We start from the raw sequence: 23,443 nt of genomic DNA, 5'->3' as shown, positions 1-23,443 counted from the left end.
AAGTTTAGGTAGTGTGAAGAAGCTTTTCATGATAGGGTTTCTAATAAACATGACATGTCTAAAAGTTTCCACGTAAATCAAGCCGTGGACGGATTCGTAGCGTCGGATATTATCATTATTGGGGATTGTAAACTGAAAACTCTCCACTTTAGGACCAGTGTGTAGCGGAGACGCAAAAAAGAAGAGCTTGTCCTTTTTTCTGAAGATTAGCATAACACAATGCCGTGATGACATTGACCGTGTCACGACCGAGTTGATGAAACCTGGAGTGGTGGTTATTGAATACCAGAGCCTGGAGACGGAGCTAAGTCTCACAATCGATATAGCTGGCAGTCTTAAGAATATCTCAATGATTAAATCAAGGGGAATATGCTCTGAAGACTGTATTGTTCTCTGGTGATCGCTCCACAGTTTGACCTTTTTAAAAAACCTATACTCATAACGAAATATTCACCTCATTAAATTCTACAAAGATTTAGAGAGAAACATATCCAAAATCCAGATGAAGGTTTCTGTTTTTGACAAACACAGTTATTGCTTGCGTAACAAGCAATCGTCGTGGTTGTTAGAATTTACCTTTTTCTGGCAATGTTGATGGTTCTGGTGGCTTCCCTGACACCTTCTTTGTCAAGAAACACCCTAAATATGGTCCAGATTTCTTATTAATGACCAGAATTCTCTTCCAAAAACCCCCAACTTGAACCTGGATTTTTATCACAAACAACATAAGAGTTAAGACCTTACTTGCCACTGTTTTCACTTCTTCTTCATCACAAGAAAAACCAGTTTTGAACCCAAGGATCCAACTTATCAAAACTAGATCTTTCAGAAGATATAAATAAGTTTGGTATCCTTACCTAACAAACAAGTGATGACGAAAGATCGCCTCCGGTAAACAACGATAATGAGCGATGGCTCTGATAGTGACAAGCGGTGGCTACGTTGATCAACGGAGAAGACCAAAGGTGGGACTTTAGCACTAGTTCTTCTCCTTGCGGCAACGACGATACACACACTCAAACCCTTGTTGAGTTGGGACTTTACTCAACTTGGGCCTTAATGGGCTGGCTTTTCCTGTAAATAGAATGTACGAGTTTTAGACCATTATTAATTTGAGGAGGTTAACGTTTGCTTATGTGTTTTGTCATTAAAACTTATCCTAAATAACATGACGTTGTCATTAAAAATATGATTTTTCTTTTTAGTATCAAACATGAAATCATGTCCTTCCGTTTCCTCTGCATGTGTTAAACCATACAATAGTTTTGATAAGGAGCTTGAGCAGTCTTACTACCAGTTCTTCAAGCAGTTTTCAGAAGAATAAGTTACACCAAGTGTTGAGTAATTGGGAGGAGAATACTCATTTACTAATATGGGAGAATCTTCTACGAATGTTTTGATTAAGATGAATTGTTTTTGCAATATAAGTAGCACTGAAACATGTGAAAGTCTTTAATTAGAGAATGTATACCCAATAGAGATGATGTTTCTGTTGTCTATAAACTAGATTCTACAAAAAAAAGAAAAAAAAAAAAAGAAAAAAAAACAACAACAACAAATTCAAGTTGAGTAATTAGTTGCCTTGTGTATCAAGCGAACAATTGCTCATCGTATATAGATCTATAATGGTCTCCTAATGTTTTTTATTGTTATTATCTTTGTATCGTACTCGTTGAATGACATATCAACAAAAACTTATCTTTTGAAACTTGAATTAATTTCATCTATGTTGTGATTAATTATCACCAGTTTCATTCTACTCAAAGGAATTTTCTTTTAACCTGTTGGACTTATTAAAATACTCATGCACTTGACTAACACCAGAACTTATCAGGATCCTAGGGTTGAATGGGATGCTAGAGCGCATGAGCTGCGAGGATGTGAGCTGACCAATGCAGACCTCTTGAAATTTCCCAACAATTTTGTTTTGCATCAGTTTTCAACATGTAGATCCCACTTGACTCCGACTAGATGTAGACTATTGTGTAAAATGTGTACCGGTTACATAATTGTACACATTTAAACTAGTTCCTAACTTTTTTCTTTTTTTTTCAATCATTTGTATTTTTATTCTAATGCTTGCATTTACTCTATGCATGTGTTTAAGTTTCATCAAATAATACATGTTGTTTAGTACGATCATGTAGCAACGTTCACATGCTCCAGATTTATTCAATATCTACATAAGGAATATATAGTGATAAGAATATCCTCAATTTGAATGGATTTTCTTGTTAGTTTTTTAACCTGAGTTGCCTCCTCGATTTGTCAAAATATATACTTAAATGATTAGGTAGAGAATTTATTTTATCCCTCTTGTTGCATTTGAACCCGATTCACCAGCTCTTTAAACTTTGTCTTCACTTTCTCGTTCAGTTAAAATAACAATTTATAAACTGTCAAAGTGGTTACTAATTAAGAAAAAAAATTCAATTAACCTTTTTTCCCATCGTTTTTTATTAAGCTAAAAAGAGTTGTTAATAAATTAATTACAATATATAGCATTTGTATCAGTTTATTAAATAGTATCAATTATAGTTTGGAGTTTGGAAAATAAAATTAAAAAAAATACTTTACGTAACATTTGACATTTTTGTTGCAATCAGAATGCATTAAAACATTTATTACATTTTCTATTTTTTGGAAACTCTTGAAGATGTAATCTTTTGTGAGGATGTTAAAAAGAAAAACATGTAAACTAAACTCTGAATTGTATTGAAACTAGGATTTAACCGCGGTACACCGCAGGACAATATTTTTAATTAATTTTAAAATTTTAAAATTTATATTATATTTATTTGTTATTTTATTATTGTTTTATTAATTTTAAAAATATAAATTTTACAGGTATTTGATATAAATATTCAAAGTAGAGGACTTTTGTAGTGTTTTCAAGGTTTTAACCCGTGTGGTATATGTATAGTCTAGTAATACATTTATCTCCTAGTACACATCTAAAAGTGTTTAAAAAAAACAATTCCACTTAACTCCCAAAATCAAAATAAGTTTTTACGTAAAAAAAAATCCAAATAAGTTTTTTTTATCAAGTTTAATTATGTTAATTGTTTTACCAAATTAGCATATTTTTATAGTTTATAATTTTTCCATGTCAATATATAGTTTATGATAATTAATAGAATTTAACTTTTTTTGGTAATTCCTCAAAAAATAAAAAATAAACCAAATTATATGGGGGGTTTCAACATATTTAATGTGACATTTTATAATTGGATTTTTGGTGTAGAAAATTTATTAATTTTAATATAATTATAGATATTGTAAACTTTTGTTATGGAAAATCTGTTGTATCTATACTATTAAAGCAGAAGTACTCACTAGACTCAAATTGGACTATGACTTTGTTTTGGTACATTTTTCATTAAAAATGATTAGAGAATCACTGAATTTAATTAAATTAACCTATAGTTACGATTTCTAAATGACCATTATACCCCTTGCTCGACTTCTTTAACCCGAAATAGAAGAAAAATCTACACGCGGATCCGTTTGTAATCCGGCTTGATATTATTCAGATCGTGTATTTGGTTTGAATGGGATGCTAGAGCGCATGAGCTGTGAGGATGTGAGCTGACCAATAAAATGGGTGCTCGTTTATTACGATGATCATTGTTGGATAGTTGGATACTAAATCACTGGAATTAGTAAAATAATACATTAACAAAATTTAAATTGTACATTAACCAAAAATAAAAATAATAATTTACTCCGCGGTATACCGCGGATCATGATCCGGTAGACATATATTTTCCATAATTGATTATTTTTAGAAATTTAAGAAAATGTCACATAATATATGACTAAGATAAAAGGCTTTCTTGAGTTTATGAAAATAGAGGCATTTTTGAACATGCCCATTATCAAAATTACATATTTTTATGTATAAAATGACGAAATTACTTTTTTTTAGTGACAACAAGAATTTACTGCAAAGTATGGTCATTTGCTCCTCGTGTCACAGTCAAATCATTAAAACTGTGTCGACTGATGCACTACTTGCATCAATCGATGCAGTCGCGCGATGCATCGCCCAACGCGATCTCCTCCGTCTCCTCTCGGCTCCATGATGCCGAAACCGACCTCCAAAGGTAAATAAACTCACAGCAAACACTTAGATACGAGCACATAAGCATTCAACACCTAAAATCACGTAGAAACACATATCTAATCGCTTAGATCAGCCATGATCATGCGCTCACCTTTGAGAATGATGAATCTGATTCTAAAACCCACAGGAGTAGCTTTTTAGCAAGCTCATCTCACGTCCTCAGCCTCAGATCTCCACTCCTACGAGCAGATCTCACAAAAAACGGCTTAGAACTTCTCAAAAACGATCAAAGGAACTTTTTAGAAATTTTTCTCTCTTTTACAGAAGGAACAAATGACCAAACTTGGCCAAGGGAGTCGAAGTATCCTTATATACTCGACTCCTAGGATTACCTAAACCCAAAACACAACAACACGTACGTTTAACTTAAGTTGTCCTGCATACGTGTACCTTGCGGGCGTTACAACGACTTGTTAGATTTACCATTTAAACTAATTTGAGGATTTTAACTATAAAATGAAACTAAACTAATGACAGACTCCGAGTTGTTGGATTTACCAGTCAAACTACATGTCGAATCTGAAAATTTGGATCAAACCTTTGTATACGGTAATTGTTTCGTTCTAACCACATGTAACAAATGTTTCGTCTAGTTGGGCCTTAATTATAATAAGTGTAGGCCCAATAACGTCAAAGATAGAACGAATATTCTGTAGCCCTAGAATGTTCTTTCACCTCAGATTAGGGTTACAAATTTGTGTGAGAGACTATATATAAATCTTTTTTGCCTCCTACGAGCCACAAGTAAGCATCAACCATGGAGCAAACTTTCATCATGATCAAGCCTGACGGCGTCCAGAGAGGACTTGTAAGCTTCTCTTTCCCACTCAATACTAACTTGATGTAACTAAGGTTATGTTCTTCACTTCCTTGGATTGCTTCTTCTTGAAAACATCGAGACTTGATATAGATTTGTGTTTTTTTTTTCAGATCGGTGAAATCATCTCTAGGTTTGAGAAGAAGGGTTTCACTTTGAAAGGTAATGATTCTGCTACTAAACTTGTTTGAGTGATTTCAGATTATAAGATTAGAGATTTCTTAGATCAGATTTGAGGTTTTAGTGTCACTTCCATAATCAGATAACTAGAAATTGAGGATTATCTAATTTGGAAGAGAGATGTCTCTACTCTTAGATATAGTTCAATAGACCTTGCTTGGCTTTGCAAAGATTATGCATGTGTTGTCTAATAGATTTTAGATTTTAGTATCTGTGCCTAAGAATGTGTTATAGACATGTCTGTGGTTATGGTTGGTCTAGTTTCTGGAAATTTTGTTATACTTGATTTGGAAGATAAAAGATCATACCTGTGTTGTCTAATAAATTTTGGGTTATGGTATATGTGTCTTAAGATTTGTGTTGTGTGTAGGTCTGAAGATGATCAGTGTAGAGCGCTCTTTTGCTGAGAAGCACTACGCCGACTTGTCTTCAAAGCCTTTCTTCAATGGACTTGTTGACTACATTGTGTCCGGACCTGTTGTTGCCATGATCTGGGAAGGAAAGAATGTTGTCTTGACCGGACGTAAGATCATTGGAGCAACAAACCCAGCTGCTGCTGAGTCTGGAACTATCCGTGGGGACTATGCAATTGACATTGGAAGGAACGTGATCCATGGAAGTGACGCTGTCGAGAGTGCACAGAAGGAGATTGCTTTGTGGTTCCCTGATGGTCCTGTCAACTGGCAGAGCAGCGTTCACCCTTGGGTCTATGAATCATGAATGATCTGTTGCTTTTTTTCAGTAGTGTGTTTTCTATGTTCCCAACATTGCTTGCTTTTGTGATGACTCCTATATTTTAAGTTGAATTTGATTCTCCTTCTCTACATTGCTTGCATAGTTAGATATGAATGCAACTAATCCTCCTAATGGCAGGTTATTACAAAATTATCTTGAACAGTTTTACAAAGTCAAAAATTCACCAAATCTTTCCCTTTTCTTTAGCTCATCTTATTTGATTACAAAATTCATTCTTATTAGTGATCTTATAGTCTTGTTAGTGTCTGGATGCTGTCAAAAAGTTGTGTTGTTCCCTCCAATGTTTGATATGCTATTTGTCAAAGTTGATGGCTAACAAAACTTGCAGGGGACAAAGAATGTGGTAAGAGAGAATTGTGTTCCACATTAGAGTACTTTGTATGAATGTTTCTATTTGTCTACTGAATAAGCAAACCTTTATAAATTGATCTCGACCTAACATTTAGATAAATAAATAAATTTTACAATTTTTAGTTCTTCAAGTCTTACATAGAAAAAAAAAATCCAACGGCCACAGGTTTAAACTTAACCCGATCTCAACAATCTACGTTGACCGCTTATTTTAAGCGCCTACTTCATCTGACCGGAAGAAACGGTTCAGACTCAACCACCGTCAACGATCAAAGCCAAGTTTGTTTGTTCTCAAATGGACAGCTAAAGCTAACCAGTTTTTTTTGTCCTCTTCCGATTGCTGTTGTCCATAAGAACCTGATGAAGCGAAAACACTTCTCCCTGACCATCGTTAAGCGACCGCATTTCCAGACCGCCAGCCGTGAGTTGTCGGAGAAGTGTCTCCAGACGAGAATGCGACGACTGATCTTTGGTGTTTGGACTTGTAGATAAAATTGCTGCATTCACTGCGTCTGCCACTACTTCTCTTTGAGACTCTGCTAGGAAATATCCTACAGTCGATTCTTGAGGGCGTTCATATACAAGTAGGGCAAAACAGTCCTGAAATAGATATAACAAGTCACTCAATATATGACTTTGAAATCAGTAAATATCGATAAAGTCAACAATCCATCACTAAGGTTTAAGGTTGCAGAAGCATCAGTACCTCTATAATGTCTTTGAATGCAGTTAAACCAATGAAATTTGCTAACTCCACTCTTCCATATTTCACAGCTTCTTCTAGTGCTCCAATCTAAAGTATCTCACATTTTTCCAGAGTATTTACTTAGACACTCTAACCGCAGTGGCTCTGATGTGTAATTCATACATATGGAATGAAGAGCATACCCGTACTAATTCAATGAACTTTTGACAGTGAAGGAGGAAACATACTTCTGATTTATCATTCTGCAGATGATACAATTGGGGTAAGAGGAGTTCATATTTCAATGTAACAATATGACTTGTTCCTCAGTCTACCTGAACAAGTTGGGGATAGCAATCCCGGAGTTTAGCAAGAGCAGCATCAATGTCACCCTTCCCTATAAGCTTTACCAACCGAAGCATGGATCAGTACAATACTAACGAATTTGGGAGAAGGAGTCAAAAGGCGCAAAATAGATCAATAATACCTGTCTAAAAATTTTCCTTTCATGCAATGCATACGATGTATCTTGCACATCAATATTATCTTTTACAGCTCCATTGATAGGACAAACTATGCTTTTAGTAGCCAAGTCGAATTCATGAAGAGTATCTTCATACCCATAGTGAAGCAAGTAGTTCTTCACAAGCCTAATGACCAAAGATTAAGGCTTAAGCTATGCGGATAGATTATCACCAATCTGAAAACACAAATGAAGAAAAAAACAGCACCTCAATTACTACAGAAAACGAGTGCACTCACCCATGACAAATGTTTGGAGGTATGGACATCATATCAAATTCTATTTGTTGCTTATTCCTCTCCGATGCTTCATATCCCTAATACAACATAAGAAGGGTAACAGCTGAATCAAACGATAACGTACACACATATCTAATCCATACCTCAAACACATAACTAAGGCAGAAAGGGAAGAACAAGGTCTTACAACCTATATAAATCTAACAGGTCATGCTTGATCAAAAGAGAATATCAAAGCATGCATGAAACAAGCAATTACGGACGAAATGTTTTACATGGAAAACATCTGCCACATTATATGTTTTTACCATCTGGAAAAGATGCATATTTATCGTTGTCATTCACAATATCCCATGTCCAAATCACTCAAGCTAAGAACTAGCAACTCTAGTCGTATGTAAACAAAATTGAGAATCATACCTTAAAATCAAAAGCAAACTTCTCTTGCCCAAAATTGACAGTAACCCTACCAAGATTCAGAACATAAATGTAAACCACATGCAAGAAACTGAGATAATTTACGCTAACATCAGTATAAATAAAAGAAAAAGATAAGAATAAGAGCATACTCCTCGTTTTGGCTATGCACAGCTACAGTAGGAAATAGAGGACCCTTGATGTACTTGGAGACAGTCCCTACGAGAGTTCCATTTACCCTGGCATCACGCAAACAAGGATATGTTAAAATAGCAACATGAAAATAAATCGGAAAAAGACATCTATTTTCAATTGATAGCAAAACATTTCTAACATACGTGAAAAAGAATTCCTGCGAATCATAGTTTATACCCCCACCGACTGTATCACCGGTTGTATAAGTCGGACCAAAAGCTTCACCTTGTCTTTTTCCAAGATATATAAGTCCATCCTCACCATGATAGCCACAAGTATTGACTTCCCATCTAGCCAACATTACAGAAGAAATAGCCACACGTGCAAAGTTCAATTTGAATGAACAACAACAAAAATATAGATGATACCTCTTCTTGCATAAACAGAACTCACGCAATCGAACCAAATTTCAGATCTTTCGGAACCTACTTAACTTAAAATAGAACTAACACTATTGAACACTATCCAACCAAACTTCAAAGTTTCCTGAACCAAATCCAACTTCAAGAAAACTAACGCGATTTAAACATGATTGAACCAAACATGATAGAACCTAATCAAAGCATAACTTCCTCTCAGAAACAGGCCTGAACTGAACACCAAATCAAATTACTTTATCAAAGAACCTCGAGTCTACATGAAAATCTAAACACAAAATCGAAAAGGAAAATTCAACAGTACCAACGCTGGCTCGCAATTCTGAATTTATCCGATATAGTGATTCATATGATCATAAAACAGAGCATATACATATATGATTATGATTAAATTTCAGATCTTCCTGAACCTAATCAAATTAAAATAGAACTCACACAATTGATCCAAACTTCAGAACTGTCCTAAACCTACTAATCAAACATAAACAGAACTCACTCAATTGAACCAAATTTGAGATTTTCCTTTCATAACCTAATCAAATCTAAACAAAACTCACACAATTGAAACCAAAAATTTCAGATTGTCCTAAACCTAATCAAACCATAACCTTCCCTAACGATTGAATTGACACGAAGCAATGTAAATAATACCCAGGCTGTCTCGCGGTTCTGAAGCTATCGGTAGTGAAACCAATGGCGACACGTCCTTTAACACCAGCATCTTTGACATAAATCTCGAAGTAGTAAGCGAGACGCTTACACGGAGCAGGCTTATTAGACTGAACAACGCCGACGTCGTGACCGTGTTGGGCGACGCCAGTGTATTTGAGAGAAAGCTTATCGGGAGAGATGATTACAAAATTGCTTAAACCGTTGATCGTGTTTAGCTCCGTCGGTGATTCTTCTTCTCCTTCTTCGTCATCTTCCATCGCGTAGTATGGTTTAGACGAGTGACGAAATTTGTGAAGGAAGTAAGAGTTGTTCATTCAAATCGAATTGGAGGAAACCCTAGATAAATTCTGATTTCGTAGGTTACAGAAACACCATTGTTGAAGATTTCTTTTTGTTTTTTCAAATAGTATATGTTCTTTCGGTTTGGTTTTAATTCGAATTATTCGGTTTTCCAAAACGTTGATTTTAAACCATGGTTTTCGAGTTAAATTTACGAAAAACAATTATTATTGTTTTGGATTTTTGTCAACTATATTTATGACTTTTTTTAAATGTGGTTTTAAAATAAATTTTTAATTTTTCAGTTCAATTTGGATTTAGATTGTTTTTTTTCCGGATGTTATAAGAATAATCGTTTAAAGAATTTATAAAATATTCAAACTAGTCTCTAAATTGAATGTTTTATATCTTTAAATTGAATGTTTTTTTTCGGATGTTATAAGAATGTTTTATATCTTTAAAAAAAAGCATGTCTATATGTTCAATTTAGTTTTAGGTTTGATTGTGATTCAAATTGTTTGGTTTTCTGCGGGAAAAAAAAAGAAAAATTGGTTTTCTTAAAATTCAGTTTATAAAAAATGGTATTTTAAATAAATGCTAAATGCTAAATCTAATTATGGAAGAAAGTTTTAGTACAGTGTTGACTGTAATTCCAATAGTATTTTGTTCTTAAACACCGTTGATAAATAATGGTATTTTAACTAAAACCTAAAAAAAAAATTTATTTCCAAACGAAAGTATTTCGATTAATGTTTTCATTATTTTTGTGAGTGTGTGTGTGTTTCTAGTTAGAAGTAGGAACCACTTTCCCCAATCTCCTGTTTTGTAGGAATCCATGATTCCACATTTACTTCCACGTTCAACTGTATCTCTTATTTAATAAAGGATCAATGAAAAGAAATTAAACAATAAGCACATAGTTTCTCTACAAACAAACAAAAAAACTTTTGTTCTTTATCAAATTTTCAACCTTGTTTTCATTTGGTATCACAACACAAAATCATATATAGCATGGTTGCAAGTAACAAAGACAGACTTGATCTACTCGAAGTCAGCTTGAGCAACGTCCAAGAAGAGCTCGTGAAAATGCACGCAGAAGCCAATGAGAAATTTGCTCACATTGAAGCCTCCTTGAAAAATCTCATTGAGACTATGACGAGACAAGCCATGTTCACAACGTTGGAGTTTCCTAAATTTTCTAGAGGAGATCCAACAGCTTGGCTGAGTAAGGCCAAGCATTTTTTTGAGTTTCAAGATATACGTGAGGATCATCTTCGCGTGCAATATGCATCTTACCATCTCGAAGAAGAAGCATATCAGTGGTGGCTGGCAATGACCAAGACAATTAAAAAAGATAATACGGTCATCACTTGGAACGTATTTGAAGAACATATGTTGGATCGATTTTGTCCGATCGAAGATTTCCATGAAGCGTTATGCAAGATTAAACAAACGGGCAGCCTTGAAGACTATCTACGGGAGTTCGAACGTCTTTTAAGTAAGGTCAACGGTTGGACACAAAAAGCCTTGATGGGAACATTCATGGGAGGTCTTCACTCATCAATTTCTGATAGTATTCGAATGTTTCACCCTCAATCCTTGACGGACGTGATCATGCTGGCTAGAATGAGAGACGAGCAACTACAGAAGGCGAAGAAGAGATCGGCCAACAACCAGTATTAGGCCACACTCTATTTATATTTTCAATCTCCTAGTACTATAGTTGAGATAGATTTTTGTTTCCTAGTTCATTTTATATTTATAACAAAGCCTAGTCAAAAATGTTTATCTAGCACCTCTAAGAAGGATTGAGTTAGGTGCTATACATGTAAGACAGACTTGAAAGCTTGTGTTCCTATTTCCCAAAACTAGTGAATTATTCGGTTTTCCAAAAAGTTGATTTTAAACCTTGGTTTTCCAGTTAAATTTACGAAAAACAATTATTATGGTTTTGGATTTTTGTTAACTATGGTCTCATTGGTAACAGCTGTTATTTTTGGCCGTAGAGATTTTGACTTTAAAATTTTAGCTGCAGAGAATTTGGCTGTAGATATCTTGACTGTAGAAATTTTAACTGTTAAAATCTGATTGTTTACCAATAACTTTTAAAGTTGTAATTGTTATTTTATTATTATTATTAAATAATAATAATAATAATAATAATGAATATATATTATGTCAGACATTAATTCATATAGCACTTTAATGAAAAATAAAATTTTATTAATGATAAATTAAAATTCTAAAAAAATAAGTCAATCAAATATGTGATTTTGTTTGAAAACTAATTAAAAACAAACAACTATAAGAATAAGAAAAATAACTGAAATTGCAGACATCAATTTATTAAGTCATTAAAATTTTAAATAGTACTAAAATATAAAATGCATTGAGTAGTTATATGAGCAGTCAAAAATCCATTAAACACTAATCAATGCATATTTTGAATGTTATTCTATTTTTTTTTTTTTTGAATTTAATGTTAAATTATATTCAAAAGAGGAATGGCGTTTGTACAACTAGTGCATCATGTGTTTGAAAATATTTGAAAGAAAAAATAGAGTTTTAAGTCTCCTTGGCATCAGATCCTAGCACTGAACCAAAGTTGTAAGCCTTGGTCATAACGCTGGTCTCTCATCCATTGGATAGCAAGGAACTGATTTCTAACCTGTCGATCAACCCACTTAACGATTTGACCTGCAGTGTGCGCTGACTCCCCATGCCTTCTGCCATTACGCTCTTTCCAAATGGCATACACCAAAGCTTGAAAAACGTATCTAGACAAGAACGCCTCCGTACGATCACGCTGCTGGTTCGAGAGATAAGTGATAATCGCAGGCCAGTGCGTGGTATATTCAGCCTTGTAAACCCCTTCGGCAAGAGCAGCCCAAATTTTAGAAGCGAAACCACAAGAGAAAAAGAGATGGTCCCGTGTTTCAAGAGCTTGATGGCAGAGAAGACAGTCGCCCAAGAGATTCCTGGTCCACCGAATCATTCCGTCCCCGGTTGCTAACCTGTTGTGAACAGCTAACCAGACGCAGAAAGAGTATTTTGGCATAGCATGCAGAAACCAGACTCCACGATGCCAAGCAACAGTAGGAGATGTGGTTCGGATATGATTCCAGATGTCCTTAGTTGAAAAGCGTGGATGATAAACATCATTCTTACCCCTCCAAAGAACCACATCAGGCTGCTCTGTTCTCCGCTGAAACTGTTGGAATAGAACCTCTTCAATAACGTTTAGAGAGTCTTGACGATGTCTCCGCTGTCTATGAGAGGACCATGCTTCCGCCACAATCATAGATTGTCCAATCCCAAGTGCAAGAATCCCCTGTCTCCCCACAACATCCTCCTGTTTCCCCAGAGGAGACCAATTGTCCAACCAAAAAGAGGTCAAAACACCGTTCACAACCTCAACTTTGCAGAAAGATTCAGCCAAAGCCTTGTACTTCAATATTTTTTTCCATATCCATGAGCCTAAACTAACAGTCTCCTTTGCTAGCCACAGCGGTTTGTTCTTCAGTAGAAATCTATCCACCCACCTAACCCATAGAGAGTTACTATGAGAAACAATTCTCCACACGAGCTTAAGACAACACACATCATTTGCCTCTTTCAAAATCCGAAGTCCTAACCCCCTTTCCCTTTGCAGCTTGCAAACCTGCTGCCATGGAAGTTTCGATTTCTTTAGATTCATGTTGGCACCGGACCATAGAAAAGCAGAGCATATTTGTTCAATTTCTCGTATACACGATCGAGGCAAGTGAAACACACTTAACCAGAAGTTACAAGTGCTCCAGATAACCGAACTGATGAGATTAAAATGCCAGCAAATGAGAGAGAACGAGACGTCCATGAACCAATTCGTTTCCGGATCTGCTCAAGCAATGGAGCATATATAGTCCGCCCCTGAGAGGCGTTTAGTAACCAAGGGCAAGCCCAAATACCTTACAGGAAGCTGACCAACATCAAATAAGAACTCAGTTGCGATTTGTTGACGAGTCGTGTCTGTGACCCCAGCTGAAAACAAGGTATACTTCTCCATATTGATTTTCAACCCCGAGAATTTTGCAAACTTGTCAAAAACATCAACAATACCAGCAATGGAGCGGAGTTTCCCATCTGATAGCACCATGAGGTCGTCAGCGAAGCTTAAATGAGTCAACCCTATATTGCGGCAACGTGGGTGGTAATCAAATTGTCCTATCCCCGCCACCTTATCCAACAACTTTGAGAGAACATCCATACAAATGACAAAAAGGTAAGGAGACAAGGAACACCCTTGTCGTAAGCCACGTGAGCTTTGGAAGTAACCCGCAAGTTCACCATCCACTTGAACCGAGAAAGAAGCCGTAGTGATACATAGTTTGATCCACTGTATAAACTGGGGAGGAAAACTAAGAGTAGCAAGAACATTGAGGAGAAATGACCATTGAACAAAGTCGAACGCCTTAGAAATATCTATTTTTATGGCACATCGTTCTGAAATAGAGTCTTTGTGGTAGTCTTTACCGAGTTTTGTAGCAAGCAATACATTTTCAATCAACAAACGATCCGCCACAAAAGCAGATTGGTTGCCTGAGATGAACTTTGGGAGAACTTGTTTCAACCGATTAGCAATAATCTTCGAGATAACTTTTTATAAAACATTGCAGCAGGAGATAGGACGATAATCCTTCATCACAGAGGCTTCTAAAGTTTTAGGAATCAGGGCAAGAATGGTGGAGTTAATCCCCTTCAGGAAGAACCCTTTATCAAAAAAAGACTTCACCGCCATGGTAAATTCAGCTCCAATAATATCCCAGGTCGCCTTATAGAATTCCGCCGTGTAGCCATCAGGGCCGGGTGATTTGTCGTTTGGCACAGCAAATAGAACCAACCTAGACCCTGATTAGTAACAGACTTTTAAGAATTTAAAATTATTTAAAGCATTGACAGCTATATTTTTGTCAATCAGACTTTTATTGCTTTTATTTTTTTTTTAGTTTTGAAAGTCACTTTTATTTTTTCTTTCCTTGTTTTCTCAAAAATTTTAAAGCATCAAAATCATGCTGTAAAACTAAATAATTTTAAAAACATTTTTTTTTTCTCCCCATTATATTTAAAAGCTCTCCAAAAGTGTATATATATATTTTTTACATATTATATTTTTACAAATTAATTATCCTCATTTTATTCCCTTTCTTTTAAGATCCATTTCAATAATAATTTTTTTTTTCATCATCATAATTAATAATGGTGTAAAAGATTTAAGAAATTCATCATTAATAAGAGAGTAACATTCAAAACAATGCACTAATAAGTGTATAATGGATTTTTGACTGCTAGTATAACTACTCAATTAAAAAAAACATTCAAAACAATGCACTAATAAGTGTATAATGGATTTTTGACTGCTAGTATAACTACTCAATTAAAAAAAACATTCAAAACAATTAAAAATCAATCAAAAACCAATCACCAAAAATAAAACAAAAAAACAGAATTTTCAAACAAAATCATATATCTGATTGACTTACATTTTTAAAATTATAATTTATCAGTAATAATTTTTTTTGGTTATTAAATTTCTATATGGATTAAATTCTGATATAATTTATATTTATTATAATTATATTATTAATATCTAATGAATAATAAGAAAAATAGCTACAGCTTTAAAAGTTGTTGGTAAACAATCAGATTTTAATAGTTAAAGTTTTTAAAGTTTTTACAGTCATAGCATTTACAGCCAAATTCTCTACAGCTAAAAATTTAAAGTCAAAGTCTCTACAACCAAAAATAACAGCTGTTACCAATCAAAGCCCTAATATCTTCACTCTTACCGTAGAGGTAAGTTTGGTTTGGTCATCCAAAGAACAACGAAAAGGTAGCAACTCTTGAAGCTCATCAATAGAAATACCCTCATAGTCCGTAGGGAGAAACTGAAGGAATTCTCGAAAATACTTTTCCGCCTCTGTCTTAATATCATCGCCTTTCACCACCCGCCCATCACCACACTGAATTTCATGGATTGTATTCATCGCCTTCCTAGCCGCATCTGCTTGATGAAAAGCTTTATTTTATCCCCCACCTGCAAGGCTGCAACGAATGCAATTTTGACCTTTGTTTTAAGAATTTCTCCTCAAGGCCAGCAACCTGCTCCCACCGTAGAAAGTCTCATTTTCCTCCTCCATTGACTGTGTCGTTGGATTAGTCAAGTTCTCCTGCTGCTTCTTACACAGATCATCCCATGCCTCCGATGACCGCTTTTCCAAGTGACTAATACGCTCCTTTGCCATACTGCAAACTGTAGGCTTAAGTCCCTTTAACTTTTTAGTAAACCGATGTAGAGTCGAAGTAGAAAGGAACAGAGGCTCCGTTCCAGTCCAATAGTTCCGCACCGTCAGTACAAAATCCTCCATTTCCATCAAAACATTAACAAACTTAAAAGGTCTGTGTTTGTGTATAATACCAGTCGCCTCACCTGTCAAATGAATCCGACAACGCAAATGGTCTGAACAACCCCCTGCCTCAAAGACACTATAAGCATGTGGATAAGCCTGGAACTATATATCATTCACCAACACCCGGTCCAATTTCTTCATAATAGGATCCTCATCTCGCCTATTCCACCACGTAAATAACGGACCGTGGGATGCCATATCCATCATCAGACAATAGTTCACGACCTCCTGAAAATCACCCATACCACTTGTAACCATAGGAGACACATCCACCCTCGAGTGCTCCTCTATATCAAGAGTCTCATTGAAGTCACCCATGATCATCCAAGGTTTACCTCTAAAAAGAGGCGAATCGTAATGGTCCTTTAACTCCTGCCATAGGACCTTCCTCTGTTCCGCAAGGTTCAGAGCATACACAAAGGAACAAAAGAACTCATCGGCTTGATTTTCCAACTTCACCGCACAAGTAATAATCTGTTCTCTCTTATAGACAGGCGTGAGTCGCACATTGCCTCGCCAAGCAACCCATATGCGACCCCGCCTATTCTCCTCGTAATTAGTCAACACCGACCAACCATTAAACACAGCTCGACTTAACCTCTCCGCATTTTTCTCTCGAACCCGTGTTTCCAACATACTACCAAACTAAAACGAACTCCCCTCCACCCACCGTTTAACTATGGAATGCTTTGAAGATTTGTTTACGCCCCGGACATTCCAAAAGAACCCCGACATCTAAAGGTTTGGAGGGGTAACCTTCTTTCCCAAGTCTCTAGGATTAACCCTAGCAGACTGAGTAGAGTAGGTAGAGATAGTCTTATGAGCAGTTTTTGAATCCCTAGGGAGAGATGGCCGTAAAGCAACCGCAGGTTTAGCCCCGCGATCCTTAGCCAATGTCTCCGCACGTTGAACCTCCCTCTTAGACATCGCCTCTGAAGTTGATGGAAGCGGAACTTCCTCATCACTCACCGTCCCTTCCTCACCATTATCCCCCGCGATATCAACATCCTCTTATAGAACCGCATATGTGTTTGACAGGGTGGTGACCCCCGGATTTACACCATCCTGCTTCTTACTCGGACTACGACTTGACTTGGAAGGGGTAACCCAGGGCTGCTCCTCTGTGTCAGCACTAGCCTCAGTTCGAACGTCAGACTGGACACCCTCTTTGCTAGCAGCAAGTTCCTCCACCAGTTTAGCAGGAACCACTATTGACAAATCACCTTTCGTATCCTCAACCTCCTTGACACCTACATTTCCAACAACCTCCTGTACACCTACATCGACCCGATCACCAGTTGCAGGTAAAGTCAACTCCTTATGGTTGTCCACAGAGAGACATGTATCTCGCAGGTGACCCCATTTCTGACAATAAGCACACTTGGGCGGCAACCAAGGGTAAGCATAGTGTATTACAATATCCAACTCACCATCCTCCTCTCCAGTAAACACAAACTCCCGAGGCAAATCCTTCGTTAAATCCGCTTCGACCAAAACCTTCGCTTCATCAAACCTAGAACAAGTGTCTGTTGTGGGATGTAGCCTAACAGGCTTGCCGACGGCACTGGCCAGAAGTTCTAAACCCTTGTCCGTAAACAAAGGGGGTGGGACGTTCGTAAGCGTAATCCACAGTGGGATAGATCTCATCGCTGGCTGTGTATCCTCGGTGAAAGGAGACCACTTTGAAACAATCATCGGGATGTCCATAATATTCCACATTCCTCTGTTTAAAACACGATGGCGGAGACCTTCATTCCGAATGCGGAACTTCACCATGGAATTGTTTACCGCGTAAACATCAATGAGAGCCGACCTATCCCCCAAACGCCAAATCTTATTCACAATCATGTGAATTTTCCCCACATGTGGAGCCTTGCCATTCAAAAAAATTTCGATGATGAAATCCTCCCATAAAGGTTTGGCTCCAACAAAAACCTCCTTTGGAACCACGACCTTCTCTTTCCCGTCCACCTCCGACACCACAAACTTCTGCTAAACGAAAACATGCATCTTAGCCACGGTAAGCCAAGTTCGATTCACTTCTCGCTTCCCCGTCCCCTGACTCTGAGACAAAACTTCCTTAGATCTTCCCTCTGAATCCTCCAACTCCACTCCGAGTCTCTGGATCCCACCAACAGTAAGATCCTGATCAACCACCACCGCCAGACTCTCCCGTTCACGGCCTGGAGAGGCCGTCGCCGGCACCATACGTGCACAGGAAGCCAAAAACAGAACAAAACCCTAATCACTTTTAAATTGCCCTTCCACGTCAGCACTACCAAAAAATAATTGAATTGAATTAACGGTTTATAGAATGTTATTCTATTATCAATGATGAATTTCATAAACTCTTTTATAGTATTATTAGTGATGATGATGACAAAAATAAAATTTATTATTGAAATGGATCTTAAAAGAAAGAGAATAAAATGAGAATAATTAATTTATAAAAATAAAATATGTAAAAAATATATATATACTTTTAGAGAGCTTTTAAATATAAAAGGGAGAAGAAAATAATGCTTTTAAAAATATTTAGTTTTTAAAGCATGAATTTGACGACTTTAAAAAAAATGTGAAAACAAGAAAAAAAAAAGCGGCTTTCAAAGCTTTAAAAAAAATAAAAGCAAAAAGAAGTTTGATTGACAAAAAGTGGCTGTCAAGGCTTTAAACATTTTTAAAGTCTTAAAAGTGTGCTACCAATCAGGCCTATATTTATAAATTTTTTTAAATGTGGTTTTAAAATAAATTTTTAATTTTTTCGGTTCAATTTGGATTTAGATTGTTTTTTTTCCAGATGTTATAAGAATAATCGTTTAAAGAATTTATAAAATATTCAAACTAGTCTCTACAGAAGTATGTTTTATATCTATAAAAAAAAAGCATGTCTATATGTTCAATTTAGTTTTAGGTTTCGACTTTGATTCAAATTGTTTGGTTTTCTGCAGGCAAAAAAAAAAAATATTGGTTTTCTTAAAATTCAGTTTATAAAAATGGTATTTTAAATAAATGCTAAATGCTAAATCTAATTATACTAAATAAAAGTAGAAGCTATAAGCTTCTAAGCCTGTCCACCTAAGCTTTAAAACAACCAATAGGGATTCAACATATCACTAATTAACATTTTTAAAATTTTGCAGAATTTTATATATTAAGAATTATTTTAAACAACCTATCAGGATTTGACATGTCATTCATTAACATTTTCTAAATTTCCAGTATTTTTTAGAAAAAGGAAAATTTTAAATTTATGGAAATAAAAAAACTATGTACAATATCCCACATTGGCTAAAAATTTATTAGAAAATGGTTCAAACCAGTATAAATAAGATTAATATGTTTCCAACAAGGAATGAGCACGAAAGCTTGATTTATCAGGCGTCCAAGTTTAAAAGTTTTATTCGGTTTGATCCTGTTTTTATTTGATCAAACTAAAACTTTAAAAAATTTTAAAAAATATTATAATATTTAAATTTTTTAAAATTTTAAATATTATAAATATTGAAAATTTTAGAAGCTCTTAGCTTTTAAAAAGTTTTTAAATATTATAATTTTAAAATTTTAATAGTTTAAAATATTACAAATGTTGAAACTTTTTAAAATGTTCAAATATTATATTCGAACCTTTTAAAAGTTTAAAATATTATAAATATTGAAATTTCTAAAAGTTTTAGCTTTAAAAAGGTTTCAAAATATTATAATTTTTAAATTTTAAAAATTTCTTAACATTTAAAAGATTTTTAAAAAATTAAAATTTATAAATTTAAAAAATTTGAAATATTATAAATATTGAAACTTTTAAAAGGTTCAAATATTAAAATATTTAAACTTTATAGAATGTTTTAAAATATTACAATTACTTAACCTCCATAGAAATTTTAAGATAGTATATCTATACTAATAAAAAGTTGAAGTTATAAACTCCTAAAGGTGTCCATATAGGATTTTAAAAAACCAATAAGAATTAGATATTTCGCTAAGAAATTTTTTGGAAATATAGTAGTAATCTATATTATTATGATTTTTTAGAAAAATAAAATAAAATCTATAGAAATAAAAGAAATATGTACAACGTCCCACATCGGCTAGAAAATTTTAGACAATGGCTGAGAACCATTATAAATAAAAATAATATGTTTTTAACTATGAATTTATCAGGTTTGCTTGATTTATGCTTATTTATCTGGTTTCCAAATTTAAAAGTTATTTGATTTATTTTAGCAAATTAAAAATTTTAAAGGTTTAAATATTGATTATATAATGTTTAGAAATATTATTAATACCTCCATAAAAATGTCAAAATATTATAACTATTTAAACTCTATAAAAATTAAAAGTGTCAAGAATATTTAACTCTAAAAATTTTTTACAGATAATTAAATTACATCTAAATTTTGAATTATTTTAAATATTTAATCTCTTTTACAAATTTAAAAGTTTAAGAATTACAAAATATTATATATCAAAATTTTTAATATATTGAAAATATCTTACTTATCTCCGTTTGTGCTTTATATCTCTTATGAGCTGTAAAACATGTTTTTGTGTATGAATTTATAGATGATTTGATACATTTGCAGTAAAAAAATTTATTTTTAAGTCTAAGAAAGAAGGATTGACGTCGTAAGACCTTGATTTGATGTTATTTGAGTTTAAAGAAGAAGGATTGACAAAAAGCACAAATATTATTTTTACTATACATGTGTTCATATTACTTTCTCTGCAAGTAAGGATTTTGGTTTGAGAAGTAGATGGATGGAATTATGAATAATTGAGTGCATGTGTTGACTATGCTGGTTTTCATGAATTGCACAATTTTAATGAGAAAAAAATGATTTTGGTCTTGGAGTTTGATGGGTTAACAAGTTGTGTGGTAGTCTAAAAAATAGGTTTTTTCAGTGAAAGAATGTGAAAAAGTTGACAAGGAAGAACAAAAAGAAGAGTATAACAAAGAACTGGATGGTAAAAATAACTATGACAATTACCATAAAATTTGACAATGAAAATGACAAGAAAGAATATAAAGAATAAGAATCTTTTATCTTATAAATCACAAGTCACCTAGCGAATAATAATCTGCCACATAGATTATTGTTTTAGATTTTTAAAAAATTAATTGGGAAAAGAAATAAAAAGCAGTTTTATTTCCTCCCATTTAGAGGGATGAAAAAGAAAATGGGTTTCATTGAGCCACGATCTCCACCTACTTCTCATAAACTAACTGCTGGGGAAATAACTTTAATGAATACTTTTCGTTAACAATTTGTTGATTAACCAGTTTCACTTATCCAAAAATAAATAGCTTATTTCTTCTTTTCTTTTTCTACTGAAACACGAATCATCTCATGAATTTTAAAATGTTGGCGCCGATCTTCACGATCAAACTATATCGTGATTCATTCATTGTCTACATCGATCCTTTGATTTTTTTATCACCAAATAATTTTTCAAAATTCTTGCAAATGATCAACTCGATATGGCTATAGAGTACTTTGAAGTCGCATCGGTTAAGAGACCGATATTGTGTAGATCTTGAGGCATGGCTTTCAGAAATTCTTCGTTATCAATGGCGGTACAGTAAGAGAGTTCTTCTGTTTTTTTGGTAGTAAATTATGGGTTAGTGATGATAACATGTTTAATTTGATGGTTTTTTTCACTTTGATGATTTTTTTTTTTAATTTGCAGTACTAGATCTTTCAATAACATTGAAGTGCCAAACGCTTAAAATACTATCCCTCATATACGAATCAAAAAGAGTGGGGGATCATGAAGAGATTGAGGAAGCAAATTGAAGAAAAAGAATAAACTAGAAGAGTCTAAACCCTTGTGCTATCCATGTGTCCACTAAAAAGGTTATAAACCCTCTGTCAATTTCATACGTTTACAAATACAGTAATGCAATATGTTGTCATTTAACCTTTTTTTTGAAAAAGATATATGTTGTCATTTATTTTTTTAAATTTTGTTGAGTTTTTGATGAATTCATCTCTTTTATATGTGATATTATTACATATTATATCTTGAATCATTTTATTTACATATTATAAATTGAATAATTTTATGTGATATTTTATTACATATTTTTTTTATAATATTGTGACAAGTACCAAACTATCAATTCAAAATAATTTGTAGTTTCTAACCATTTTTTTCTTAATAATTAACTTTAAATTTTTAACCAGATAAAAATAATAGTAATTTTTAACCATATTAGAAAATAAATTCCCGTACGAAAGTACGGGGTTAATACTAGTACATTAAATAAAAAATATGAAAATATAGGTGATAGCGATCAATTAAATATGAAAAAGAGATAAATTCATGATTATAAATTTGTTTCATTTTTCTGGTGGCCAAAGAAATGGTTTAAGATATTTGAGGTCACCAGTTTGATCCGCCTCGCCTGGACGTCGAGTTAGATTCATGATTTTTTTATCAGATTTGATTTTAAAACACAACTAATTTTTATATTTTAAAAATTGTGTATATGAAATTTATTTTTTTCCTTAATAGTAATTTAAATTTTTCTGTAAGATAACATTTCATTACCGTCATCAATCATATATAATTTTTATCAAAATATGTCAAATAAACCCACGCGTAGCGTGGGTTCAAAACCTAGTTATGGAAGAAAGTTTTAGTACAGTGTTGACTGTAATTCCAATAGTATTTTGTTCTTAAACTCCGTTGATAAATAATGGTATTTTAACTAAAACCTAAATTATTTTATTTCCAAACGAAAGTATGTCGATTAATGTTTTCATTATTTTTGTGTGTGTGTTTCTAGTTAAAAACAAAGGATCTTCTTAGAAGTAGGAACCACTTTCCCCAATCTCCTGTTTTGTAGGAATCCATGATTCCACATTTACTTCCACGTTCAACTGTGTATCTCTTATTTAATAAAGGATCAATGAAAAGAAAACACAATAAGCACATATATTTCTCTACAAACAAACAAAAATCTTTTGTTCTTTATCAAATTTTCAACCTTGTTTTCATTTGTGTATCACAAGTTCACAACACAAAATCATATATAGCATGGTTGCAAGTAACAAAGACAGACTTGATCTACTCGAAGTCAGCTTGAGCAACGTCCAAGAAGAGCTCGTGAAAATGCACGCAGAAGCCAATGAGAAATTTGCTTACATTGAAGCCTCCTTGAAAAATCTCATTGAGACTATGACGAGACAAGCCATGTTCACAACGTTGGAGTTTCCTAAATTTTCTAGAGGAGATCCAACAGCTTGGCTGAGTAAGGCCAAGCATTTTTTTGAGTTTCAAGATATACGTGAGGATCATCTTCGCGTGCAATATGCATCTTACCATCTCGAAGAAGAAGCATATCAGTGGTGGCTGGCAATGACCAAGACAATTAAAAAA

The 23,443-nt window shown here is 34.1% G+C and overlaps 3 protein-coding genes across 3 annotated transcripts; 1 reads left to right on the top strand and 2 right to left on the bottom strand.

Moving 5' to 3' along the window:
- LOC104719564 (nucleoside diphosphate kinase 1) lies at positions 4,808 to 5,947 on the top strand. Its single transcript, XM_010437510.2, has 3 exons — positions 4,808 to 4,934; positions 5,057 to 5,105; positions 5,494 to 5,947. Exons 1-3 carry the CDS (start codon positions 4,884 to 4,886, stop codon positions 5,841 to 5,843), a joined length of 450 nt encoding a protein of 149 aa, XP_010435812.1. The 5' UTR covers positions 4,808 to 4,883; the 3' UTR covers positions 5,844 to 5,947.
- Positions 6,329 to 9,737, bottom strand: LOC104719553 (uncharacterized protein C1259.12c-like). Its single transcript, XM_010437500.1, has 10 exons — positions 9,318 to 9,737; positions 8,433 to 8,579; positions 8,247 to 8,333; positions 8,098 to 8,143; positions 7,678 to 7,754; positions 7,403 to 7,565; positions 7,251 to 7,319; positions 7,119 to 7,178; positions 6,937 to 7,023; positions 6,329 to 6,830 (listed from the first exon to the last, which is right to left on the bottom strand). The coding sequence occupies exons 1-10, from the start codon at positions 9,650 to 9,652 to the stop codon at positions 6,540 to 6,542; spliced, it is 1,362 nt and encodes a 453-aa protein (XP_010435802.1). The 5' UTR covers positions 9,653 to 9,737; the 3' UTR covers positions 6,329 to 6,539.
- On the bottom strand, positions 12,199 to 15,640 carry LOC109126483. The gene is made up of 3 exons (XM_019230060.1): positions 15,443 to 15,640; positions 13,565 to 14,241; positions 12,199 to 13,426 (listed from the first exon to the last, which is right to left on the bottom strand). The coding sequence occupies exons 1-3, from the start codon at positions 15,638 to 15,640 to the stop codon at positions 12,199 to 12,201; spliced, it is 2,103 nt and encodes a 700-aa protein (XP_019085605.1).

Source organism: Camelina sativa, chromosome 2, assembly GCF_000633955.1.
Source record: "Camelina sativa cultivar DH55 chromosome 2, Cs, whole genome shotgun sequence".
NCBI classification, from domain to species: Eukaryota; Viridiplantae; Streptophyta; class Magnoliopsida; order Brassicales; family Brassicaceae; genus Camelina; species Camelina sativa.
The sequence above is the reverse complement of the archived record's forward strand: the minus strand, read 5'-3'. Positions and strand labels throughout refer to the sequence as shown.

Excerpts from the sequence above, each read along its gene's own strand:
- LOC104719564 (XM_010437510.2), top strand. The coding sequence starts at position 4,884 with ATGGAGCAAACTTTCATCATGATCAAGCCTGACGGCGTCCAGAGAGGA. Across the intron at positions 4,935-5,056 it reads ACGGCGTCCAGAGAGGACTT|ATCGGTGAAATCATCTCTAG; the intron begins GTAAGCTTCTCT and ends TTTTTTTTTCAG. Across the intron at positions 5,106-5,493 it reads GAAGGGTTTCACTTTGAAAG|GTCTGAAGATGATCAGTGTA; the intron begins GTAATGATTCTG and ends TGTTGTGTGTAG.
- LOC109126483 (XM_019230060.1), bottom strand. The coding sequence starts at position 15,640 with ATGAATACAATCCATGAAATTCAGTGTGGTGATGGGCGGGTGGTGAAA. Across the intron at positions 14,242-15,442 it reads AAACCAAACTTACCTCTACG|ATTATTGCTAATCGGTTGAA; the intron begins GTAAGAGTGAAG and ends GTTATCTCGAAG. Across the intron at positions 13,427-13,564 it reads GTTGGTCAGCTTCCTGTAAG|TTCGGTTATCTGGAGCACTT; the intron begins GTATTTGGGCTT and ends TAATCTCATCAG.
- LOC104719553 (XM_010437500.1), bottom strand. The coding sequence starts at position 9,652 with ATGAACAACTCTTACTTCCTTCACAAATTTCGTCACTCGTCTAAACCA. Across the intron at positions 8,580-9,317 it reads AGAACCGCGAGACAGCCTGG|ATGGGAAGTCAATACTTGTG; the intron begins GTATTATTTACA and ends AATGTTGGCTAG. Across the intron at positions 6,831-6,936 it reads CATTCAAAGACATTATAGAG|GACTGTTTTGCCCTACTTGT; the intron begins GTACTGATGCTT and ends TATCTATTTCAG.